We start from the raw sequence: 20,125 nt of genomic DNA, 5'->3' as shown, positions 1-20,125 counted from the left end.
GGGAGAAGACATCGTATTAAAATATTCTACATTGCTGGGCATTGAGATCATCACAAGCACCTTGTTTAGAGATACGGCATGGAAACAGGTCCTTCAGCACACCAACGCCACACCGACCAGCGATCACCCATACACTAGATCTAGCCTACAGACACTAGGGACAATTTACAGAAGCCAATTGACCTACAAACCTGCATGTCTTTGAATGTGGGAGGAAACCGGAGCACCCTGAGAAAACCCACAGGGTCACAGGAAGAACGTACAAACTCTACAGACAGCACCCGTAATGGGGATCGAACCTGGGTCTCTGTAAAGCAGCCACTCTTCAACTGTACTGCTGCGCCACTGTGCTGCTCTGTCATGCGATAGGCAAATCTTTCTCAGGGCATTAGGATAACTCTGGCCATCTACAAAAGTGCACCGTGGGATCTTTAATGTTGACATGAAAGGTCGGTGATTTAATATCTTGTCCAATGATGGGTTCTCTGACGGTGCAGAACATTGTCAGATTTTCTAGACTGGGACAGAAAGCATAACCACCTAACGCATAGGACTGCCACTGAAATAATCCAGAGCAGAACCATAGAGCAAGCAGGATCTACTCCAGTGCACCAGAATACGAAAGTGATCCTTGTATTACATGGGTTTGCAATGCGATCTAACCTTGAAGAAAATGTTAAACTGGCAATTGAGCAAAGCCAAAGTAGATTAAGAGCCAGTGGAAGTTTTTGTATCAGTTTAATTCACTCTTGAGGAAAAAAGTGATAGCCCTCTAAACCGGAATGGTATCCTTGATACAAAGTCTTTAATAAGTACATGTTGCCCTCGGGATAATGGCGATCCCAGAACAATCCTTGCTCCAGTCTTTGGAAATCTCAAGAATTTGTAATGCTGATTGAGTAGGCATGTTGCCACATTACATTTTCTGAGCCTGTTAGCGAGCAGTGTGCATTTAATTCCCACTTTTTAATCAGAGCCATCTTTGAATTCATGTTCGAGGAGCAGAATTAGGCCATTCGGCCCATCAAGTCTACTCCACCATTCAATCATGGCTGATCTATCTTTTCCTCTCAACCCCATTATTCTGATTTCACCCCATAACTCCTGATACTATTATTAATCAAGAATCTGTCAAACTCCGCCTTAAAAATATCCATTGACTTGGCCTTCACTTCCATCTGTGGCAAAGAATTCCACAGATTCACCACCCTCTGACTGAAGAAATTCCTCCACATCTCCATTCCAAATGTATTTCCTTTTATTCTGAGGCTATGGCCTCTTGTCCTAGACTCTCCCACTTGTGGAAACATCCTCTCCACATCCATTCTATCCAGGCCTTTCACTGTTTGTTAAGTTTCAATGAGGTCGCCCCCCTCATCCTTCTAAACTCCAGCGAGTACTGGCCCAGTGCCGTCAAACGCTCATCATATGTTAACCATGAATTCATGCTTACAGCTGCAAGTTTCAAGATAAGGTATGTGCAAGAGGGAAGCGGTTTTGCTTTTGGTGCATTTTGCTGGTCTCTCTCACTTGACTTGGAGCTTCCATTGTTGTCCTATTTCTGACAGATTGCTCACAGATTTCTACGAGGCAGATGATGAACAGAAGCGACACAAATTTCCCGGAGAAGGACGCCACTCACAGTTGAGCCTTATGAGGACTCTACCATCCCTGCTCTTTCTTTGTGGTCTGACAGTTCCCATGCTCGTGACAGAAACTGGAAGGAAGATTTATATGAAGACTTGGCTTTACGGGACTTTAATCGGCTGGTTATGGGTGAACATTAGTCCCTAAAACTCCAACCCTCAAAGTTTGAATTATATAGAATAATCTGAACATAATTGCTTATATAGCATTTTTTGGAAGTTACCTTTAAACTGGGATTTCTAAATTGCTCTTGAAGAAATTTTATATTCTAATGAAAAACATTTGCCTTAATGACCGAGATGAACATATTACAGTAATCCACTTGTTTAGTATGTCTGTAATATAGTGGTAATAATTTACCTGTTCAATGTAATTGTAGAGACCTGATGTGTTTCTGTGCATTTTGAAGAAGAAAATGTAATTTGTTTTGAGGAATTGTATGGTGTACGATTGGAACATGATGGGGAAGGTGCTTGATTTGTGTTACAAGTAGCTACAGATGTAGTGTGTCGAGGGACAAATCTTGCTGACTTATTGTATTTGTTTGCATCGAGTCTTCTATTTAACGCAGTACATTAAGAAAAGGGTCTTTAATTGTTTATGTTTCATTGCATTTTGTTCTAAATTAAGGGTATCATTACAACCAATTTAATGCATCGGTGCTTTGAAATGATAAAGGAGCTAGAGCTGATTCATGGTCCTTTCCTCTCCCGACATATTTTATCTTTAAATTGTTCTATCAAGAGCATTTCCACTATGATATAATCGCTTTGGAGCATGGGTTACTTGTGGAGGGGAAAAAACAAATCATTTTTAAATGTGATGATGAAAGATGGATGAAATGCTTAATTTCAGTTACCAACAACTTAGTTTTGTAAACCAATGATTTTTAAAGATACATGATTACTGTGGCATTTCTGGTTGTATGTGTATGTACTAAGTGTACATAAACGGTCACATTGTTGGACTGAAACCATTTGTTGTCCTTGGTGTATTCATCTCCTTGAATACCATCATCTGAGGCCATCTCAATAGCACTGGGAAATCAAGTGGGTAACACGACATTGACCCGAGTGTGGATGAATGCTGAAGAGTCTTCCGCTGATTTGTTTCCTCATTGTATTGACTAGTGATTGTCAACTCTTAACTGTGATGCCTTGATGTGCCGATTACTGTATTTACAGAAAGCATGTGCCTTTTAGCCTACAACTGACAGATCCATTCTCAATACTAGTATCGATGACTGGCAGTCTTAAGAGGAGCATATCTGAAATGCATCACAATTATAACCGACGGCCGCGTTGATGTATGGAGAAGCCATACTCTGACTCGTGGACGCAGGAAGCAAGGTTAAATCTTTCTGAAGATAGACGCAAAATGCTGGAGTAACTCAGCGGGGCAGGCAGCATCTCAGGAGAGAAGGAATGGGTGACGTTTCGAGTCAAGACCCTTCTTCAGACCTGATCGGAAAAAGGGTCTCCACCTGAAACGTCACCCATTCCTTCTCTCCAGAGATGTTGCCTGTCTTGCTGAGTTACTCCAGCATTTTGTGTCTATCTCCGATGTACAACCAGCATCTGCAGTTCCTTTCTACACATGAAATCGTTCTGTGCGATTTCTCTCTCCCAAATGTACAAGAAAAACCCATTCTGTCCAAGTGTACAAATCCTAACCTTTTTAACCTTGCTGAAAGTTTTATAATTCCTCGGAGTGCTCTTTGAGTCCCCCTGCTATTGGAATACTGTTTCAGGATGCTTATGAGTTAAACCCATTCTTAATTTTGCTTACCTCAAATAACAATACAAGCAAAGTAAGTCTATAATTTGTGAATGTTATCACTGGCATGAATACATATCCTGGATCTCTTTTCCCAAGAGCACAATTGTGGGCTGAAGAAAAGTGTTATCAATGTTATTACATGTTTTCAGGAGAATTCAAATGGTGCAGTGCCAATGTGATTAATTCTAGTTCCTAATACATAATAGAAATTATCTTTAATGCAGGTGGGTTCAATTTTTAAAAGCACATTTGTTTTAATATACAGTATGTTTACAACATCTCCGTACCATAGATTTGCATGCGGATTTTTTATTTTTTCAGCTTTTTTTAAGCACTATAATTTTGTGTATCATGTTGCATAAATAAATTCTGATTAAAATTTAACATCGCCATATCTGTTTTTTTATCTTTGATTTTTCCCGAACAGTATTCAAACGTGATCTGCTTGTTTCTATTTGATTCCTAGATAAAGTATTTGCAATCATGGCAATAGAATGTTCTGGAACTCCTGTTTAACATAGAAACTTAGAAAAATAGGTGCAGGTGTAGGCCATTCGGCCCTTCGAGCCAGCACCGCCATTCAATGTGATCATGGCTGATCATCTAAAATCAGTACCCTGTTCCTGCTACTTCCCCATATCCCTTGATTCCTTTAGCCCTAAGAGCTAAATCTCTTTCTTGAAAACATCCAGTGAATTGGTCTCCACTGCCTTCTGTGGCAGAGAATTCCACAGATTCACAATTCTCTGGGTGAAAAACAAATTCCTCATCACAGTCCTAAATGGCCAACCCCTTATTCTAAAACTGTTTCCCCAGGTTCTGGACTCTCCCAACATCAGGAACATTTTTCCTGCATCTACCCTGTCCAATCCTTTCATGTTTCGATAAGATCCCATCTCATCCTTCTAAATTCCAGTGAATACAAGCCCAGTCAACCCATTCTTTAATCATATGTCAATCCTGGGAATTAACCTGATGAACCTACGCTGCACCCCTCCCTAATGTCCTTCCTCAAATTAGGAGACCAAAATTGCACAATATGCCATTAGCTTTCTTCACTGCCTGCTGTATCTGCATGCTTACTTTCAGTGACTGATGTGCAAACATATCCAGGTCTCGTTGCACGTCCCCTTTTCCTAATCTGTCACCATTCAGATAATAATCTGCCTTCCTGTTCTTGCCACCAAAGTGGATAACCTCACATTTATCCACATTATACTGCATCTGCCATGCATCTGCCCACTCACCCAACCTATCCAAGTCACCCTGAAACCTCATAGCAACCTCATCGCAGCTCACACTGCCACCCAGCTTTGTGCCATCCGCAAACTTGGAGATGTCACATTTCATTCCCTTGTCTAAATCGTTAATATGTATTGTGAATAACTGGGGTCCCAGCACTGAGCCTTGCGGCACCCCACTCGTCAAGGTTTCAAGGTCAGTTTATTGTCACATGTACCAATTAAGGTACAGTGAAATTTGAGTGATCATACAGCCATACTAAGTGAAAAGCAACAAGACACACAACCACATAAAGGTTAACATAAACATCCATCATTGTGGATTCCTCACTATGATGGAAGCCAATAAAGTTCAATTTTCTTCCTCTTGTTCTTCGCAGTCGGGGCGATCAAAGCCCCCACAGCCGACGATCAAAGCCCTCGTCGGGCTGATCGAAACTCACGCGTCGGGGCAGTTGAAACTCTCTCCGCGGCATGGAGCTCCTGAATCGGCCTCGTCTTACTGGAGACCGCGGGCTTCACAATGTTAAAGTCCACAGGCCCCGCGGTTAGAGCTTCGATCCCCGGCAAAGGGATCGTAAGCTCTGCGATTTTAAAGTCCCGCAGACTCCCGCGGCTTGGAGCGCCCGTCGGTCTCCAGGAAAGGCTGCCAACTCCACGATGTTAGGCCGCAGTGCGGACGGTTATACGATACGAAAAAAAATCGCATCTCCGTCGAGGTAAGAGATTGAAAAAAAGGTTTCCCCCATCTCCACCCCCCACATAGAACAAACCAAGGAACACTAAAACATACTTTTTAAACACACACTGAAAATAACACAAAGAACAGACAGACTGTTGGCGAGGCAGCCATTGTTGGCAAGTCACTGCCTGTCATTCTGAAACGGACCCGTTAATTCCTACTCTTTGCTTCCTGACTGTCAACCAGTTCTCTATCCATGTCAATACCCTACCCCCAATACCATGTGCTCTAATTGTGCACACTCATCTCTTGTGTGGGACCTTGTCAAAGGCTTTTTGAAAGTTCAGATACGCCACATCCATTGGCTCTCCCTTATCCAATCTACTTGTTACATCCTCAAAAAATTCCAGATTAGTCAAGCATGATTTCCCCTTCATAAATCCATGCTGACTTTAACCAATCCTGTCACTGCTTTCCAAATGCGCAGCTTAACATCTTTAATAATTGAATTCAGCATCTTCCCCACTACCGATGTATGGCTAACTGGTCTATAATTCCCCGTTTTCTCTCTCCCTCCTTTCTTAAAAAGTGGGGTTACATTGGCTACCCTCCAGTCCACAGGAACTGATCTAGAGTCGAGAGAACATTGGAAAATGATCACCAATGCATCCACGATTTCGAGGGCCACCTCCTTGAGTACTCTGGGATGCAGACCATCAGGCCCTGGGGATTTATCTGCCTTCAGTTCAACAGTTTACCTAACACCATTTCCTGACTAATGTGGATTCCCTTCAGTTCCTCCCTCCCACTAGATCTTCGGTCCCCTGGTATTTCTGGGAGATTGTTTGTGTCTTTAGATTTTATTTTACATTTAGAGATACAGCGCAGAAACAGGCCCTTCGACCCACCGGGTCCGCGCCGCCCAGCGATCCCCGCACATTAACACTATCCTACACCCACTAGGGACAATTTTTACATTTGCCCAGCCAATTAACCTACAAACCTTTACGTCTTTGGAGTTGTGGGAGGAAACCGAAGATCTCGGAGAAAACCCACGCAGGTCACGGGGAGAACGTACAAACTCCGTACAGTACAGCACCCATAGTCAGGATCGAACCTGAGTCTCCGGTGCTGCATTCGCTGTAAGGCAGCAACTCTACCGCTGCGCCACCGTGCCGCCCAGTTCACTTCACTTCCTGAGTGAAGACAGAACCAAAGTACTCGTTTAACTGTTCTGCCATTTCCTTGTTTGCCCATTATAAATTCACCTGTCTCTGATTGTAAGGCTCAGTTTAAGTTAGATGAAGCCCCTTAGAACAATTTATACAGGGACGGCTTTTATCTTGGTATAAATAAACATTAAGTATGCAGTCAGGCTGTTGATGTAAAAATCCCCAAATGTTTCTCTATGTAGGTTAATTGGCTGGGTAAATGTAAAAATTGTCCCTAGTGGGTGTAGGATAGTGTTAATGTACGGGGATCGCTGGGCGGCACGGACTTGGAGGCCGAAAAGGCCTGTTTCCGGCTGTATATATATGATATGATATGATATTTCCTTTGCAAATAGATGGAAAATATTGCCATCTTGCTGCAGAGTACGAAACTTGTTTATTTTCATTAATGGAGTCATACAGCGTGGAAACAGGCCCTTAGGCCCAACTTACCCATGCTGACCATGATGCCCTATCTATACTAGTCCCACCTGACCATGTTGGGCCTACATTCCTCTGAATCTTTCCTGTCCAAATGTCTTTTAAATGTTATTATAGTACCTACCTCGACTATATATCCACCACTCTCTGTGGAAAAAGTTGCCCCTCAGATTCCTATTAAATCTTTCCCCTCTCACTATAAACCTATGTCGTTTGGTTCTTGATTCCCTAATGCTGTGTAAAGGGCTCTGCATTGACCCTATCTATTCCCCTCATGATTTGATACACTTCTATAAGATTGCCCCTCAGCCTCCAACATTCCAAGGAATATACGCTTGCCTGCTCAGCCTCTCCCTATAGCTCAAGTCCTGGCAAAATCCTTGTTAATCCTCTCTACACTCTTTCCATCATAACAGCATCCTCAAATTGCATTGGTACGTCGAGCAAAGCAAAGTGTGAAGCAGTGCCCATAATCTGAGATTTTCATCATGTGGCTCCTCTCAAACAAAACAGTAATTGCCCTTTCCCTTGTGATCTGCCCCAAACTCGTGATTCTGTTTTGTTTTCAATTCCTGCCTCGACCGTAAATCAGTAAAAAATCTTTCCGGAGTCGAGTTATAAATGGTACATTCTCATGGATTTTATATTCACAGCAGAACGTAAGCCAACAATTTCTAAATGGGGCTTGAGAAGAGGCTCTTGTGGTTTGAAAAAACACATATAAAATGAATATTGGCTTTTGGTGAGGTCACTCAACTTCCTGTTCCCATTCAAGAAGAATTGGCAACAAGTATTACGAGAGACGCTGAAGATATTTTTTCTTGCAACATTGCATTCATAGATGGCCTGAAGCTCTTGTTTGACATGACTAACACTTTCGTGTTGAGTTCCATGAATGTACTGTACGGGTAAATACGCCTCTTGGGATTTATTGATGATTTGTTGCTAAATTAGGCATTTCCTCCCGCGTAGAAAAAAATAAATATACTTTAACTGGGACTAAATTAATTTTGGAAACTATTCAAAGCCTCAAACGTTCATTACCCATTCAAGTTTGTTACTGTGGGAGTTCTTCAAATTGTGTATTGTTTTGTCACCTTAACACTTGCAAATGTTCAACGGGGTTGTGTGGATTCTGTTTTGGCAGGCGAGCAGAGTGACCAAGTTGAAGGGTGGACCCATTCCAGGTGAGCAAAGAAAGGGCAGCTTCATTGCATCCAGCAAGTTTTGGAGCGGTAGAGTTGCCGCCTTACAGCAGCAGAGACCCAGATTCGATCCTGACTACGGGTGCTGCCTGTACAACATTTGTACATTCTCCCCGTGACCTCCATGGGTTTTCTCCGGGAGCTCCGGTTTCCTCCCACATTCCAAAGACGTACAGATTTGTAGGTTAATTTGCTTTGGTAAAACAAAAAGGTAATTTGTCCCTAGTGTGTAGGATAGTGTTAGGTGTTTGCGGGGTTTGCTGGTCGGCGCTGACTCGGTGAGGCCAAAGGGCCTGTTTCCGCGCTGTATCTGAAAATTAAACAGCATTTATTCATCTATGGGGCCATGTTACCGTCTGCATTACACTTTATCCCAGCAGTAAATGCTATAAGCATGTTCTCCAGATATGCTGCTTGACCCGCTGGTTTACTCCAGAACTTGGTGTCTTTTTTTTTGTAAACTAGCATTCATAGTTTTTTGTATCTACATTTTGCCGGCAGCTTTACTGCTTTGAGATATATTAGGCAAATTAAAATAGAACCAAAAATCACATCCTTGGCCAATTTCAAAACTGGTTGAAATAAATAGTGGAAGATGATCACCATGGCAACTATTTGTGTAAATATAGGGACCATAAATTAACTGGGAAGGAAATTTTAATAGGTTTTAAAGTCCCAGGAGAGTTTTTCGCCCTCATTGCATCCAGTGGACTCATCAATTATTGTGTCTCTACCGGGTCATTTGCCTGAAGAAATTAATTATTTAATTATCCTATGCATTGGTTTAACCATTTGCTGGAAAATGGAAGTGCACGAGGGAGAGGATAATGGCAAGTTGTAGAGTTAGAGGGAAGAATTAAAGGAGGATGCTTTGCCCAATGACATGCCACACAGAAGATGGAGACAAAATGCTGGAGTAACTCAGCCGGTCAGGCAGCATCTCTGGAGAGGAGGGATAGGCGACGTTTTCGGTCGAGACCCTTCTTCAGACTTAAAGAAGTCTCAAGCAGGGCCTTGACCTAAAATGTCGCCTGTTTCTTTTCTCCAGCGATGCTGCCTGACCCACTGAGTTACTCCAGCATTTTGGGTCTATCTTCGGTGTAAACCAGCATCTGCAGTTCTTTCCTAAGACATAGTCACACAGCATGTAAACAGGCCCAACCTGCCCATGCTGACCAAGATGGCGCAGCAGTAGAGTTACTGCCTTAAAATGCCAAAGACACGGGATCGATTCTGACTACGGGTACTGTCTGTACGTGGGTTTTCTTCAGCTGCTCGGTTTTCCTCCCACACTCCAAAGACATACAGGTTAATTGGCTTCAGTAAAAAAATTAAATTGCCCCTAGTGTGTAGGACAGTGCTTGTGTGCAAGGGTTGTCACTGGTTGGCGGAGACTTGGTGGGCCGAAAGGCCTGGTTCTGCACCATATCTCTAATGTCCAAATCTACAGTGGTCCCTCCTGCCCGTGTGTGGTCCATATCCCTCTCAATCTTTCCTATGTATGTACCTGTCTAAATGTCTCTAAAAGCTTGTTACTGTACCTGCAAATGTTGTTATAGTACCTGTATGTTCCTAAGCTGTGCATTTCCTGGAGATGACATTCCCTGGCCCTGTTGTCACAATTCCTCAAATATTCCTATTTAATTTGGAAATAAATGAGTAAATCCCTATATTAAATATCTGGAGAATAAGCGAGTTCGGTATCTCGCTTCTTCAGACTTCTGAAGAAGGGTCTCGACCCAAAACGTCACCCATTCCTTCTCTCCCGAGATGCTGCCTGACCCACTGAGTTACTCCAGCATTTTATGTCTACCTTCGATTTAAACCAGCATCTGCAGTTTTTTTATCTCTAGCGTTTGAAGGGAGGTGGGCAGAAACAGTTTCCCGTTGGAAAGTGACAGTTGTGGCTGTCACACACATTCTGCATCCACTTATTCAGGTGATACGTGCTTCCCCCACAGCCCAAAATTGCACAAATGTGCATGGCTTTGCCCAGTAACATAAAACAAAATAAATAATAAAGTCAATCATATACTAGTTCAAATAGGGTCCTGTAAGCATGTCCATTCGCTGAACACCTGCGCTCGGTCCGCATTAACCAAACTGATCTCCCGGTGGCCGAGCACTTCAACTCCCCCTCCCATTCCCAGTCTGACCTTTCTGTCATGGGCCTCCTCCAGTGCCATAGTGAGGCCCACCGGAATTTGGAGGAACAGCACCTCATATTTCGCCTGGGCAGTTTGCAGCCCAGTGGTATGAACATCGACTTCTCCAACTTTAGATAGTTCCTCTGTCCCTCCCTTCCCCTCCTCCTTCCCAGATCTCCCTCTATCTTCCTGTTCCACCTATATCCTTCCTTTGTCCTGCCCCCCTGACATCAGTCTGAAGAAGGGTCTCGACCCGAAACGTCACCCATTCCTTCTCTCCCGAGATGCTGCCTGACCTACTGAGTTACTCCAGCATTTTGTGAATAAATCCATTACATACAAGTTACAATGCAAAAGAAAATCGTCACGATCTCGCTCACTCACTGAAGCATAAAGCAATAAAACCTACAAAATCATCGTAGTTTTGTACAAATTAACCATAAGTACACCTAATTAATAGATTTGAAAGCAGTATTTTCTTACCTCGAAGAAGCAAAACTGGAAAATACGGATGAAACGCAGGTCTGTATACACGCAGCAGCTCAGCCGGCGAGAATGTTTAGCACAAGTGACCTGTGCATGCGCGGTCGAGATATCGAACTCGCTTATTCTGACGACGGGTAGTGTCTGTGCAAAGTTTGTATGTTCTTCCTGTGACCACGTGAGTTTCCGCCGGCCGCTCCAGTTTCCACACACACTCCAAAGATGTGCAAGTCCGTCAGTTAATTGGCTTTGGTAAAAGTTCTAAATTGTCCCTAGAGTGTAGGATAGTGCTAGTGTACGGGTTGATCGCTGGTCAGCGCAGACTCGGTGGACACTCGAAAGGCCTGTTTCCACGCTGTATTCCTAAAGTGAAGTATTTCTACTTTAGTTGAGTTCAGTTTATTGTCACGAGTACGGTGGTACAGTGAAAAGCTTTTATGGCGTGCTAACCAGTCAGCGGAAAGACTATACATGATTACAATCGAGCCAATCACTGTGTTCAAATACATGATAAAGGGAATAACTTGAATAATGTTTAGTGCAAAATAAAGTCCAGTAAAGTCGAACTACTAGTTTTGCAGATACGCTGCACATTTATGATTGTGTTATTTTCACTACTCCCTTCTGTTTGTTTGTTCTCTTGTTATGGCATTTCTTCAACCTCACATTCATCCCTGTCCTATGGCACCCCTGATGCCACACCATATTATTATTATTCTCTATTTTTGCCTTAAGAAATTTGGTCCCTCTACGGTTCAGATCGAGCATGTCCCAATGTAACAGTTCCTTCCTGTTCTAATGCTCATGCCAGGATCCCTAGTTAGATCCCTAACTAGTTATCTAGACTACACCTTCCCACCCTGCCTCCTGCAAAGACTATCCCCTACTCCCAATTCCTCCGTCTACGCCGCATCTGTGCCCAAGATGAGGTGTTCTATACCAGGACATGTCCTCATTCTTTAGGGAACGGGGGTTCCCCTCTTCCATCATAGATGAAGCCCCCACTAGGGTCTCCGCGATATCCCGCAGTTCCGCTCTTGCTCCCCCTCCCCCCAGTCGCAACTGGGACAAAGCCCCCCTTGTCCTCGCCTTTCACCCCATCTGCTGTCGCATACAGCACATAATCATCTGACATTTTCGCCACCTCCAATGGGATCACGCTACTGGCCACATCTTCCCATCTCCACCCCTTTCCGCTTTCTGCAGAGACCGTTCCCTCTGCAACTCTGATTAATGTCCCTTCCCACCCCTCCCCCAGGTACGCTCCAGAAACCGCCAGCGATGCAACACCTGTCCCTCTTACCCCTTCCCTCAAATCCGACCAAGGACCCCGACAATCTTTTCAGGTGAGGTAGAGGTTCACTTGCATCTCCTCCATGCTTGTCTACTGTATCCACTGTTCCAGGTGTGGACTCCTATATATCGGCGAGACCAAGCGCAGGATCGACGATCGTTTTGCTGCCTAAATCTACCTGAACTCCCGATTGCTAAAATTTTAACTCACCCTCCCATTTCCACACTGACCCTTTCCTGGGCTTCCTGCATTGTCAGAATGAGGTCCAGTGCAAATTAGAGGAACAGCACCTCATATGTTGCTTGGGCAGCTTACACCCATGCGGTATGAATATTGACTTCTCGAACTTCAAGTAACCCTTGCTTTCCCCCTCTCTCCATCCCTCCACCTTCCTAGTTCTCCATCAAGTCTAACTGTCCGTCCCCCTGATTATATTTTTAACTCTGTTTGCTTGGTTGTCACCTCCTAGCTAACAATGATCTATAGTACATTTTTCTTGATTGCATCACTTTTGATGTCTTGTTTTCACATCTTACACTTCCTTATCTCTGTCTCCCTCGCCCGACGCTCAGTCTGAAGAAAGGTCTCAGCCTGAAACGTCACCCATTCCTTCTAACCAGAGATGCTGCCTGTCCCACTGAGTTACTCCAGCATTTTGTGTCTATCTTTGGTGTAAACCAGCATCTGCAGTTCCTTCCTACATTTCCCAAACCAGACTGTGATGCATCCTGATAAAAAGCTTTCTCCGGCGCTCGGCATAAACTCCCTCTGCCTTTTCACTGCCCGCACCTATTACAGATCTATATCCTGCTGCATTCTTTGACGAGCTTCTTCACTATCTACAACTCCACCACTTTGTGTTTAGTTTATTGTCACATGTACAGTGGTACATGTACAGTGAAAGTTTTTTGTTGCGTTTTTTTGAGTGAGCTGGAATGTGGAGCTGGAAATGGCCATGGGTGGCAAAAGGGAGAAGAGGGAGGTGTGATTCAAGGCAGGGGTTTCAAAATGATTTTTAAATAAATGCTTGACGGGTAATAATTAGTATAATGGTTAGTAAAGGTGTCAGAGGTTGTGGCGAGAAGGCAGGAGAATGGGGTTGCGAGGAAAAGATAGATCGGCCATGATGAATAGCGGAGCCAAATGGCCTAATTCTGCTCCTATAAACATGAATTATTACCTCAGTTGTGTGCATGTGAATGAGGAGGCCGCCAAGCTGAATGCAAGACGCAACTGCAGATGCTAGAAACTCAAACTAGTGGAGTAACTAAGTGGATCAGGCAGCATCTGAGGGAGATATGGACAGTTGACGTTCCGGCTCAGGACCTTTCCAATGAAGAAGGGTCCTGCCGCCTGTCCATTCCCTCCACGGATACTGCCTGACCCGCTGCGATACTCCAGCAATTGTGTTTTGTTCATGCTGAATGCGAGCTTCTTTCCAAATAGGATATAGAATTTTTGGTGTCATCAAATGAGTTGGACGCTGACAAAGCATGGACTGAGGTATGGAAACCATGAGGGCCATTGGGTCCGAATTGGGTATTTGAAAGTTATCAGTATTCTCTGCATGTTCCCTAGAGCGCTTCACATTTTTCCTACAAAGTATGTGTCTATTTTCCTTTTTTTTTTAAGCCTCTTTTCTCCTTCTTTTCCAGCTGTGTGCAAGAACATTCCTCAACTCGCCTCTGTTCTTTTCCCACTTGGCTTAAAGCCATCTCCCCTGATGTACTGACGCATCTGAGAACAGTTCTTCAGCCAAAAGGCTCTGTGCTTATCTCCCCTTCACCGTTTCTAGATGAGGTGGACAGTCACTTGCCTCTCTCCAAATGCAAGCAATTCAGATTGAGCAAATAGACATTAGAGATGCAGCACAGAAGTAGGCCATTTGGCCCACCGTGTTCTCATCGACCAGCCATTATCACCCCATGCACTAACACTATTCTACACCAAAGGGACAATTTTTCCGAAGCTAATTATCCGACAAACCTGTGCATCTTTGGTGAGAGGGAGGAAACCGGAGCACCCGGAGAAAATCCATACCGTCACAGGGAGTACCTGCAAACTCCGTACAGACAGCACCTATAGACGGGATCGAACCCAGGTCTCTGGCGCTGTAAGGAAGCAACTCTACCGCTGCACCACTGTGCCGCCCAGTTCAGTTTACTTTATTAGTGTCACAACGGTACAGTGAAAAGGTTTTCTGTTGCATGCTCTGGTATTGTATGTTAGCATGGTATGGTATGTTAGCATTCATAGTAAGAGGATTTGAGTATAGGAGCATGGAGGTTCTGCTGCAGTTGTACAGGGCCTTGGTGAGACCGCACCTGGAGTATTGTGTACAGTTTTGGTCTCCTAATCTGAGGAAAGACATTCTAGCCTTAGAGGGAGTACAGAGAAGGTTCACCAGATTGATCCCTGGGATGGCAGGACTTTCATATGAAGAAAGATTGGATAGACTGGGCTTGTACTCGCTGGAATTTAGAAGACTGAGGGGGGATCTTATTGAAACATATAAAATTCTTAAGGGGTTGGAGAGGCTAGATGCGGGAAGATTGTTCCCGATGTTGGGGAAGTCCAGAACCAGGGGTCACAGCTTAAGGATAAGGGGGAAGTCTTTTAGGACCGAGATGAGAAAACATTTCTTCACACAGAGAGTGGTGAGTCTGTGGAATTCTCTGCCGCAGAAGGTAGTTGAGGCCAGTTCATTGGCTATATTTAAGAGGGAGTTAGATGTGGCCCTTGTGGCTAAAGGGATCAGGGGGTATGGAGAGAAGGCAGGTACGGGATACTGAGCTGGATGATCAGCCATGATCATATTGAATGGCGGTGCAGGCTCGAAGGGCCGAATGGCCTACTCCTGCACCTATTTTCTATGTTTCTATGCTACCCAGGCAGCAAAAAGACAATACATGATTGCAATCAAGCCCACCGTAGTGCACATATACAGCATAATGTGAATAATGTTTAGTGCAAGATAAAGTCCAATTATAGATAGTCCGAGGGTTTCCAATGAGGTAGATGGTAGCTCCAGTTGGTATTAGGATGGTTCAGTTGCCTGATAACAGCTGGAAAGAAACTGTCCCTGAATCTGGAGGTGTGCATTTTCACACTTCTGTAACTCTTGCCTGATGGGAAAGGGGAGAAGACGGAGTGATCAGGATAAGATGTCCTTGATTATGCTGGTGACCTTTTTTTTGTATTTGTAGCTATGCTAAAGGCATATTATTAAAGTTATGTCGTATTGCGATAGTTCTCCAGAGCATGAACTCGGTTTCATGAGCTTAATACCTACCCATCACCTATCCCTCAATACCTACCCATCATCTACACAACAAGTATGCACTACTAAGCAGCTAACAATATAAATATCTACAGAGTCAAGGAAACTACAGACGATTAATTCAACACACAGACAAACTCTAAGCACTCGTGTCCTATCCTACACTTATCCTAACTCTCCATCAACGATTCGTTTATTGTCACGTGTACAGTGAGAAAATGCTTTTTTATTTTGTGCTATCCAGTCAGCGAAAAGACTATACGTGATTACAATCAAGCCGTCCACAGTGGACAGGTACAGGAGAAAGGGAATAACGCTTAGTGCAAGATAAAGTCCAATCAAAGATAGACCAAGGGTCTCAAGGAGGTAGATGGTAGCTCAGGACCCGGCTCAGGTTGTGACCCGAAACGCTGACAATTCCCCCCCCCCCCCCCAGTCCCGCCCACTGATGTGGGTCGAACCGCCGAGTTCCCCCAGTGGACTTTTTGTCAGAAGGGCCCCGGTGCGAAACGTCACTTGTCCGTGTCCCCCAGAGATGCTGCCCTAGCCTGCTGAGTTACTCCAGCACTTTGTGTCCTTTTGTGTCAAGCAGCACCTGCAGTTCCTTGTTTCTACAATGCTCCAGTGGATTGTTTGTTGCTTCCTGACGTGACTGGGTTTCCCCCTACTGGACACTGGGATAGCTACGTGACCTGTTTGGACACGGCCTTCAAATGATGGCAGAAGAGGTTTATTTCCAAAGGTCTCGTGCTATTGCACAGGGGGAAGGGTTTTAATGCAGGTTCCAGTGGCAACGTCAATGGTCAGATGCAAAGATTATAGCCCATTTCGTTCATGCACACCATCTTACAAAGCTTCTCTTTCGAACATAGAACATCGCCCCACAATCTTTGTGCCAAACATGATGCTAAGTTAAACTCATCTGCCTGCACATGATCCATATCCCTCTATTTCTTGCACTTCCATGTCCCTGTCTAAAAGCCTCTTCAACGCCACTATCATATCTACTCCGCGATTCAATCATGGCCGATCTATCTTTCCCTCTCAATCCCGTTCTCCTGCCTTCACCCCATAGCCCCTGACACCCTTACTAATCAAGGATCTGCCAATCTCCAACTTAAAAATACCCAATGATGGCCTCCACAGCCTCCTATTTCATATTATTTTTCATATTTCAGATACAGCGCGGAAACAGGCCTTTTGGGCCCACCAAGTCCGCACCGCCCAGTGATCCCCGCACACTAACACTGTCCTACACACACTAGGGACAATTTTTACCTTTACCCAGTCAATTAACCTACATACCTGTACGTCTTTGGAGTGTGGGAGGAAACCGAAGATCTCGGAGAAAACCCACGCAGGTCACGGGGAGAACGTACAAACTCCTTACAGATGGCGCCCGTAGTCAGGATCGAACCTGAGTCTCCGGCGCTGCATTTGCTGTAAAGCAGCAACTCTACCGCTGCGCTACCTATGGCAATGAATTCCACAGATTCACCACCCTCTGACTAGAGAGATTCCTCCTTATCTCCTTTCTATTTCCAATTTCTCATTACTCATTTCCAAATCTTTCCCCTTCAACTAATCCAATCCTGTATTTCCCTTCACGGTGGTGCAGCAGTAGAGTTGCTGCCTTACAGCGCCAGAGACCCGGGTTCAACCCTGACTACAGGTGTTGTCTGTACAGAGTTTGTACGTCCTCCCCATGACCTGCGTGGGTTTTCTCCGGGTGCTCCAGTTTCCTCCCACACTCCAAAGGCGTACAGGTTTGTAGGCTAAATGGCTTGGTATAATTGTAAATCACCCACTAGTGCGTGTAGGACGGTGCTAGTTTTGTGGGGATCGCTGGTCAGTGTGGGCCGAAGGGCCTGATTCCGCTCTGTATCTCTAAACTCAAAGAAATCCAATCCTGTCTTTCTTTTCCCTTCAAATAATCCAATCCGTTACTACTGAATATATTTTTTATCGTCTTGTCAATGTATTTAACCTTTGTTCTAAATAAATACAAAAAAATTGTTTTATATTCGCACTTGTTTGTCACACCACGTTTCTCTGTCAGAAATAATAACGTACAGATTGGCCAATTTCGCGCTACAATGTTCTTTTGGCTTAATGCTTCAAAGCTAGGATAAGGGCACAGTGCATCATTCTGAAATGTTACTGCCAGCAGTATGGTTCAGGAATAGGAAGGAGAGGGGGCTCTGTGCAAAAGGGGAATGGTTCCCTGGGGCTCAAAGGTGGATGGGCGAGGAGAGAGACATCGGTTTGCAGGTCGACACGCAGGGCCAAGGGAAGGTGATCGCTGGATTCCCACAGCAGCCTGAAAACTAACGTCCAGGTACAGGAACAGCTTCTTCCCACAGCCATCAGGCTATTAAACACTACATCCTCCAAATAAGCTCTGAACCACATAGACTTGGAAGTGTCCCGACCCGAAACATCAGCTATTCCTACTCTCCAGAGATGCTGTCTGACCCGCTGAGTTACTCCAGCTTTTGTTGCCTATCTTAGACTTGGGGGCATTTGTTTTATCTTTTTGCACTATTGTTTGTGTGTGTGTGTATGTGTGTGTATGTGTGTGTGTGTGTGTGTGTGTGTGAGAGACCACTGCATGCACTTGCCTACCACTCTCTTTTAGTTGAAGATAGACACAAAAACCTGGAGTAACTCAGCGGGTCAGGCAGCATCTCTGGAGAAAAGGAATAGGTGTCGTTTCGGGTTGAGACCCTTCTTCAGATGCTGAAGAAGGGTTCCGACCCAAAACGTCTCCCATTCCTTCTCTCCCGAGATGCTGCCTGACCTGCTGAGTTACTCCAGCATTTTGTGAATAAATACCTTCGATTTGTACCAGCATCTGCAGTTATTTTCTTACACTATATATATATATATATATATATATATACACACACATATACACACACTACTTTTTTTCTCGTTTATTTTTTTTTCTTGTTTTCTCTTTTTTCTCTTGTTTTTTTCTCATTTATTTTCTCGTATAGTTTCCAGAATACTATGTTTACATTCTGTTGTGCTGCTGCAAGTAGGGAATTTCATTGTTCTATCTGGAACATATGACAATAAAACACTCTTGCCTTTAATTTGCATCTATGTGTTTTGCTATCTAGGTCTCTGCCATGTTGAACTGAGTCTTTTGTTTACTTGCAGCTTTCTTTGGGGCGACCCTGAACAGTTTCATCCATGTGCTGATGTGTACCAGCATCTGCAGTTATACAACCAGAATCTGCGGTTCCTTCGTAAACATTCTCTTTTAGTTTCTGCTTTGCTGTATCTATGCTGTTGGAGCTTGCAGCTGAGGTAGATGTGGGGGCAGGACTTTGGGTTGCTGGCATTTTTCATAAAGCTGCTGATAAATTCAGAGGAATGGCTAGTTTCACCTCTCCGAACCTCTCGTCTCTGCCCCCTATCAGCAACAGATGCCAGTTTTTGATTTGGTGCGTTTTGTCCCATTCATAAGGTCATAAATGATAGGAGCAGAATTAGGCCATTTGGCCCATCAAGTCCCATCCAATCATGGCTGATCTATCTCCTTCCTAACCCCATTCTCCTGCCTTCTCCCCATAACCCCTGACACCTGTACAAATCAAGAATCTATCTATCTCTGCCTTAAAAATATCCACTGACAGCCTCCACAGCCTTCTGTGGCAAATAATTCCACAGATTCACCACCCTCTGACTATCGAAATTCCTCCTTACTTTCCTAAAAGAACGCCCTTCAATTCTGAGTCAATGACCTCTGGTCCTAGACTCTCCCATAGTGGAAACATCCTCTCCACATCCACTCTATCCAGGCCTTTCACTGTTCGGTCAATTCCAAAGAGGTCCCCCCTCATCCTTCTGAACTCCAGTGAGGACAGACCCAGTGATCATTCTTGTGAACGTGTAGGAAAATAACTGCAGATGCTGGTACAAATCGAAGGTATTTATTCACAAAATGCTGGAGTAACTCAGCAGGTCAGGCAGCATCTCAGAAGAGAAGGAATGGGTGACGTTTCAGGTCGAGACCCTTCTTCAGACTGATGTCGGGGGGGGCGGGACAAAGGAAGGATATAGGTGGAGACAGGAAGACAGTGGGAGATCTGGGAAGGGGGAGGGGAAGAGAGGGACAGAGGAACTATCTAACGTTGGAAAAGTCAATGTTCATACCGCTGGGCTGCAAGCTGCTCAGGCGAAATATGAGGTGCTGTTCCTCCAATTTCCGGTGAGCCTCACAATGGCACTGGAGGAGGCCCATGACAGAAAGGTCAGACTGGGAGGGGGAGTTGAAGTGCTCGGCCACCGGGAGATCAGATTGGTTAAGGTGGACTGAGCGCAGGTGTTGAGCGAAGCGATCGCCGAGCCTGCGTTTGGTTTCGCCGATGTAAATAAGTTGACATCTAGAGCAGCGGATGCAATAGATGAGGTTGGAGGAGGTGCAGGTGAGCCTCTGTCTCACCTGGAACGTCCTCTGGACCCTCTCCAGAGCCAGCACATCTTTCCTCAGATATTCTGCCCAAAATTGCAACCAAAACCACAAATGCAGCCTGACCAACGCCTCAAAAGAGCCATCAGACATTGAGCATAAATAACTTTTGCCAACGTCGCAGTAGAAGGATGAGCGGGTGTCCACGTTTGGCTCCAGCACCTGGTGTAAGAGTCCATTGCCACCATCGCAAAGAAGCAGCGAGGTTCTGACTGAATTGAAAGATTCAGCATGG

General features: G+C 44.6%; 1 protein-coding gene and 1 long non-coding RNA gene across 8 annotated transcripts in view; one reads left to right on the top strand and one right to left on the bottom strand.

Moving 5' to 3' along the window:
* agpat5 (1-acylglycerol-3-phosphate O-acyltransferase 5 (lysophosphatidic acid acyltransferase, epsilon)) overlaps positions 1–3,744 on the top strand; it is a 110,040-nt gene extending 106,296 nt beyond the window's left edge. Inside the window, exon 8 of the mRNA XM_078398906.1 lies at positions 1,569–3,744. Within this exon, the coding sequence (XP_078255032.1) occupies positions 1,569–1,794 (226 nt within the window). The 3' untranslated portion in view covers positions 1,795–3,744. The remainder of the gene's footprint in view (positions 1–1,568) is intronic.
* The window catches only part of LOC144593405 (uncharacterized), a 58,453-nt gene that overhangs the window by 20,616 nt on the left and 17,712 nt on the right, over positions 1–20,125 (bottom strand). For 6 of the 7 annotated variants that reach the window (XR_013547240.1, XR_013547239.1, XR_013547244.1 and 3 more), the window contains one exon: positions 10,837–11,199. This is a non-coding gene — a long non-coding RNA (uncharacterized LOC144593405). Of the gene's footprint in view, positions 1–3,420; positions 8,517–10,836; positions 11,200–20,125 lie in introns of those variants that run through there. The other variant, XR_013547243.1, reaches the window with a different exon arrangement.

Source organism: Rhinoraja longicauda, chromosome 5 (genome assembly GCF_053455715.1).
Source record: "Rhinoraja longicauda isolate Sanriku21f chromosome 5, sRhiLon1.1, whole genome shotgun sequence".
NCBI classification, from domain to species: domain Eukaryota; kingdom Metazoa; phylum Chordata; class Chondrichthyes; order Rajiformes; family Arhynchobatidae; genus Rhinoraja; species Rhinoraja longicauda.
This window is presented reverse-complemented; position numbering and strand designations above follow the sequence as displayed.